The 5,214-nt window shown below is 46.2% G+C and overlaps 1 protein-coding gene across 1 annotated transcript; it reads right to left on the minus strand.

Moving 5' to 3' along the window:
- Positions 1 to 2,103: 2,103 nt before the first annotated feature.
- On the minus strand, positions 2,104 to 3,675 carry MRPL17 (mitochondrial ribosomal protein L17). The gene is made up of 3 exons (XM_008710966.2): positions 3,399 to 3,675; positions 3,004 to 3,072; positions 2,104 to 2,662 (listed from the first exon to the last, which is right to left on the minus strand). Exons 1-3 carry the CDS (start codon positions 3,570 to 3,572, stop codon positions 2,387 to 2,389), a joined length of 519 nt encoding a protein of 172 aa, XP_008709188.2. The 5' UTR covers positions 3,573 to 3,675; the 3' UTR covers positions 2,104 to 2,386.
- Between the last annotated feature and the right edge of the window lie 1,539 nt (positions 3,676 to 5,214).

Below are 5,214 nucleotides of genomic sequence, written 5' to 3' on the forward strand. Positions count from 1 at the left end.
AGGAACCTGGACTCTCCCCATAGGAAAGAAGGACACACTAGAGAACATCAAGCAGAGAATTAAGACATCATATTTCTATTACTTCATCTGCGGTATGGAGGGAGGCAAGTTAGGAGGCTTTTGCAGTAATCCAGGATAGAGATGTCTTGGATTTCAGGCTAGGGGAGGTGACTGCAGATTTGAGAAACATTGTGGAAAGAAAACCAACAAGACTTGTACACTTGACTGTAGAGTGAGTGTAAGCAGTGCCTGGCTTTTGCAGTTGTGTCTCCTTTGGATATTGGGCTTATATTGTGTCACTGATTTGTTGAGGCTCGAGTAAGTTTGTTATTTTTTGAAGGAAGTGGACATAGCTGTCAACCTTGCCCAAGACAGAGAACCTTTGAAAGTAGAGCGGGAACTCCAGTGTATCTGGGCCCCTCTTGCCGGGGTTTGGAATTTATTAAAGAAGTGCTTAGATGGATTTGAGGGCACAGTGCACTCGGGTGAAAAGTTACCATTTACAGGCCTGATTAGAAAACTGATACATTGTTGTCTATTTCTTTTGTGCTATCCCTGAGCCTCTAGTAAACTTTTTAGGACTCATGTACTCTTTTTGGGCCAAAATATTAAAGATGCAGTGTCTCATGAGGCCATTGTGACAGCAGAAGTGGTGCTTTAGATTGTGAGCTCCCTGATGGCAAAGGTTGTTCTTTCTCATCTCTAGATCCTTAGTATCTAGCCTAGGTCCTGACATACGCCAAACACTTGATAAAGATTGTATCCCTAGTGACTAAAATGATGCTAGATACTAGCAGATGCTTATGAAGGATTTAAGGAACTGCCGAAAGCCCCAAAGGGAGGTCTGTTTCTGGGGACTAAGAGGAAAAGCTGAGAGTTGAGCCATAACCCACCTATGGTAATACTTACTTAACAGATGTAGTTTTAATTTTAAATAAAGTACTTTCTCTAGGAGTCAGGGATGACTCCAAGATATCTAGCGGACGTTTATGTTCATGCCAAGATGACAGGAAGTGGGTGAATTTTGGGGAAGCATTCAGAATTGTAGGTTTATTGAATAAATACTTTTGAGTGTCTACTATATGTAACTCAAAATATGTCAGAAAGAGCTTTCTGAGAATAGCATGAAGGACAAATTAGAGGCAAAGAGATGGGAGAATCCTGTTGGGAGCAGATGAATCTTAAGACTTGAACAGTTGCAGTGAAATAGCACAGAATAGCTCTGTCCCTGAAGCTAATAGCTACCTGTTAGACCGCTGACCCCTTCTATCCTCACCCTTACTTTCTGACAATGGTTGGCTTTAGCAGGCCAAATACACTCTGAAGAGCCAACCTAAGATAAAATCTCTTCTTTTCACTGTACTAGAGATATGGGAACTGTCAGGCCTTGATGTCAAGTGTTCAGGCAGGGATGATAGTTCCAAGCCTTCCATGACTACTACCCTAGTCAAACCTCTGAGCCTGAGGCATGGGCAGCCTGGCTGGGCTAAGACCGGCTTCACAATAATTAGTGGATATCAAGGAGCTTCCTACTTCTCATATGCTCTGGCCATTCTGAAGCCGGATTTCCCTTTTCTGAGTTCCCAGAGAAGCCCAGTTTTGACAACAATAAAAACTTCCAGGAAATTCCCAGCACATTTAACTTTCTAACCCTCCTCCCACCTAAACCCTCTCTTTATTCTCCCACCCCCCCACTCCCACTCCAAGAGGAAGGAGCTTATCCTTTACTGAATGCTTGGCCAGAAAGGTGGTACATCTGAGTTCTTAGATCCTCTCCTCTGAGGACTATTTGGGGCTGAGGGGAGCACATGAGGGTCATATGTGATCCTGCCTAGAAACAGAGAAATAGCTGTAGTGTTCCTTGAAGTTTCCTAAGGTACCAGATTATTATGGAAGATTCAGTTTTAGATGTTCACTCTCCTACCCTGTCAGGAAGTAATCTTTCTCTAAGAAATCCCAGGGGCTGAGTCTCTTTGCTAGATGTCAAAACTCAATCACCTTTGGAGGCCAGTTTGGAATTATAGGATATAAGCCCCATAAAAACTGGCATTAAGAAAAACAAAATTGTCCTAACCAAACACAACCCAGAACAAGAGCCAGAAACATAAGCAGTGAATTTACTAGCCCACGGAGACTGAGCATTTGGATAGTTCTCATTCCCCAGAAATCCCAACGGCAGAAAAAAAGAAACCCATATACATACATATATTTATACAAGGAATTTTATCTACTGCAAAGATGATTATCTGGCTCCCAGAAGCTTCTTGTCTCCATTAACACTGTCCGTTAACAACTCTAGCTCCAGTTCTTCTTAAGAGATTAAAAGAGCTCCAAAGGCCTGTGATCATGGGCATTGATGAGCGTGCCACACACCCTCTGGCCCCAATTAAATCCCTGGTGTTTGAGCTGTGTGGGAGCCGTGGATGCTTGCTTTCTGGTCCTGCCGCAACCCCTGAAGCAGCTGGTTTAGAAGTGTAAGGTTGCTGTCTCTGCGAGGCAGGGGCAGGGGTGGGAGGCAGTTCCCCTTATACTCGATCACTGCCATCTTGGCCCGATCCTGCTTACTCCGATTTGGGATCTGCAGCATTCTCGTGTAGCCCCCATTCTGACCTTGGTACCGAGGGGCCAGTACTTGAAACAGCTTTGGGATCAAGTCTTTCTCCTAGAGAGGGAGAGTTATCCAGGAGAGAGCAGAGTCAGGCACCACCGTGGAGACACATTTAACTTTCAGCACTTCCAAAAGTGGGGTCCAAACACATTCACACAAAACTCTCCCACCCCCTAATGCGGTAGAGTCAAAGTTACACAGAGGGGTTACAGGCAATTGTGCAGGTTGATTCACATAACATTAAACTAACTTAAATCACACCTAATTTAGTTCACAATATTTGTCTATAAGTGAGTGTCTTAGCTTAATTCTGCCCAATTCCCCCTCCCTCTAACCGCCCCCTCCCCCACAGGGAGCAAAGGATGAGATTTGGGAGCGAGATAGGATGCACTTACCGTAAGCCAGAAGTCAGCCATGCGCATGGCTTGTTCGTTGGTGTCTCCCAGCTTCCCATAGTCGATGAGCTGAGGGGACAGAACATCACTGATCCACCCCGAGCAAGAAAGGAGGCGCCAATCTTACTTCTCTAATGCGGGGCCGCAACCCATTCATTCCACTAGCAAAGCATCCCTCCAACTCAGGCCACTACTAACTCCGCAGCTCTAACTAGTCGTCCATTTGAGGGGCCAGAGGACAGGGGTCAATACTAGGGGATTCAGACTTTGGGCGGGGATTGCCAGGGCTATCGCACTTGTCCCCCCAAGTCCAGCCGCATCTCAGGCCAGACGCTCGTGGTAGACAGAAGGGTCCCGCCCCCAGCTCACTCGCCTTGCGTGGCCCCGCCCCTCACCTTCTCCGCGTAGCCCCTCATTTCGTCCACGCGCGCCCAGGACGCCTCGATGCGTTCGTGTCGCACCAGGCCTGTAAGCAAGTTCCGCAACAGGTGGATGCGGGACTCCGGACCAAGGCCCAGACGGCGGAATACGCGGCCATGGGAGATGGCGGCGGCGACCGACAGCCGCATATTTCCTCCTTTCCCTCCGCCCTTGTGAGGCCGGAACTGGAAACTCGAAGGGAGACGCCGAGGAGACGGCTTTGGGAGGACGCATGCGCCACACCTAGGTGCGTGGTGGACGTGTTTGCGCATGAGTATCAGAGCCTGCCTCGTTGGCAATCTGGGGGAGGGCGGAGAAGAGGTGTTGGCTTCTTCCAGAGGCGAGCGGGGCGGGCCTCAGGCACTCCTTGTCTGTTGGGGAACCAGGCGCCCCCTAGTGTGAGACGAAGCGGCCGTCGAGTTTCTTTTGGGCGGCGTCAGTCATCTTGTGGCCTCTAGGGCGACGGGAGGCTCCGCCGCGGAGCCTGCTGGGAAAGTGAGTATGTGAGGGGAAGGGCCTCCCGGAGGGGTCGGGGCGCTGTAGCCGGCGGTCCTGCCAGGTCCGAGCGGTGGCGAGCCCGCGGGTCTGACACCCTGAGCGTGTTTTTTTGTCACAAAATTACTTTCCGTAATAATGGGGAAATGAAACGAATAGCAAATAATGCTCAGAAAAGAAGCGCAGTTAACTGAACTTTTTCTTTTGTTGAAGTACATATAGTAACCATCCCAGTTAGAAAATTCAGCAGTAAAAGGAAAAGTAACGGGTTAATAGTTTTTAACTTCATCCGTGTATTTTTTTAAAAGGTGAAAAACATACCAATGCATTTGTGTTAATGTGCAGTAACTTTCTAGTTTCTGTTTTGAGTCTTAATGTCTGCAAATTTGCACTATGTCCAAATCACTCCTTGTTGTGGGTTGAATTGTGTCTTCCCCTGCCCCTCCAAAGATATGTTAAGCCCAAACCCCTCCCAACCTGCACCGTACTCCCCTCAGAATATGACCTTATTTGGAAATAGGGTTATTGCAGTTGCAATTAATTATTAAGATGAGGTCATACTGGAGTCAAGTGGGCATCTAATCCAAATGACTGGTGTCCTCAAAAAGAAAAACAAAAAACAGAAAAACCACAAGTGGAGAGACATACACCACGGAGTGAAGACAACCATGTGAAGACTAGAGACACACAGGGAGAATGCCACGTGACCAAGAAGTCAGAGATCCCAGTTAGGCAGTTGGAAGCCAAGGATCGCTGGCAAACACCTGAAACTAAGAGAAAGACATGGAACAAAATTTTCCCCAGATCCTTGAAGGAATTCATTGCCCAGCTGTCACATTGATTTTGGACTTCCAGCTTTCAGGACTATGAGACAATAAATTGTCGACCAGTGTATTAGTCTCCTAGGGCTTTGGAGACTAATAACATATTTATGTTCAGTAGATAGCACACTTAGATTTGTAACTCTGTTCTCACTCATTGATGACCAGAGAACACTTCTTGTTAATTTTAATTTTGAAAAGTTTCTTTTGTCTGAAGTAGTTAGGTAAAGTCTTAAACATATGGATATGTTGGCATAAATTTATACAAATCCTGTTTCACAATAAATTCCAGAAATTATAATATTGTCTGTGTCTTATTTCTTTGGGATCAATTCTTGCAGCTTTCAGGATTTCCACAATTGAAAATTCATCATAAATTGCTAGTGGTAAAATCTTGTGAAGATTTTCTTCTGCATAAGTCAAGAGAAGATGAACTGACACTGACATTATTTGATGCAGTGGTTTAGAAGAAATG

This window comes from Ursus maritimus, unplaced genomic scaffold (genome assembly GCF_017311325.1).
Source record: "Ursus maritimus isolate PB19 unplaced genomic scaffold, ASM1731132v1 scaffold_16, whole genome shotgun sequence".
Classification (NCBI taxonomy): Eukaryota; Metazoa; Chordata; class Mammalia; order Carnivora; family Ursidae; genus Ursus; species Ursus maritimus.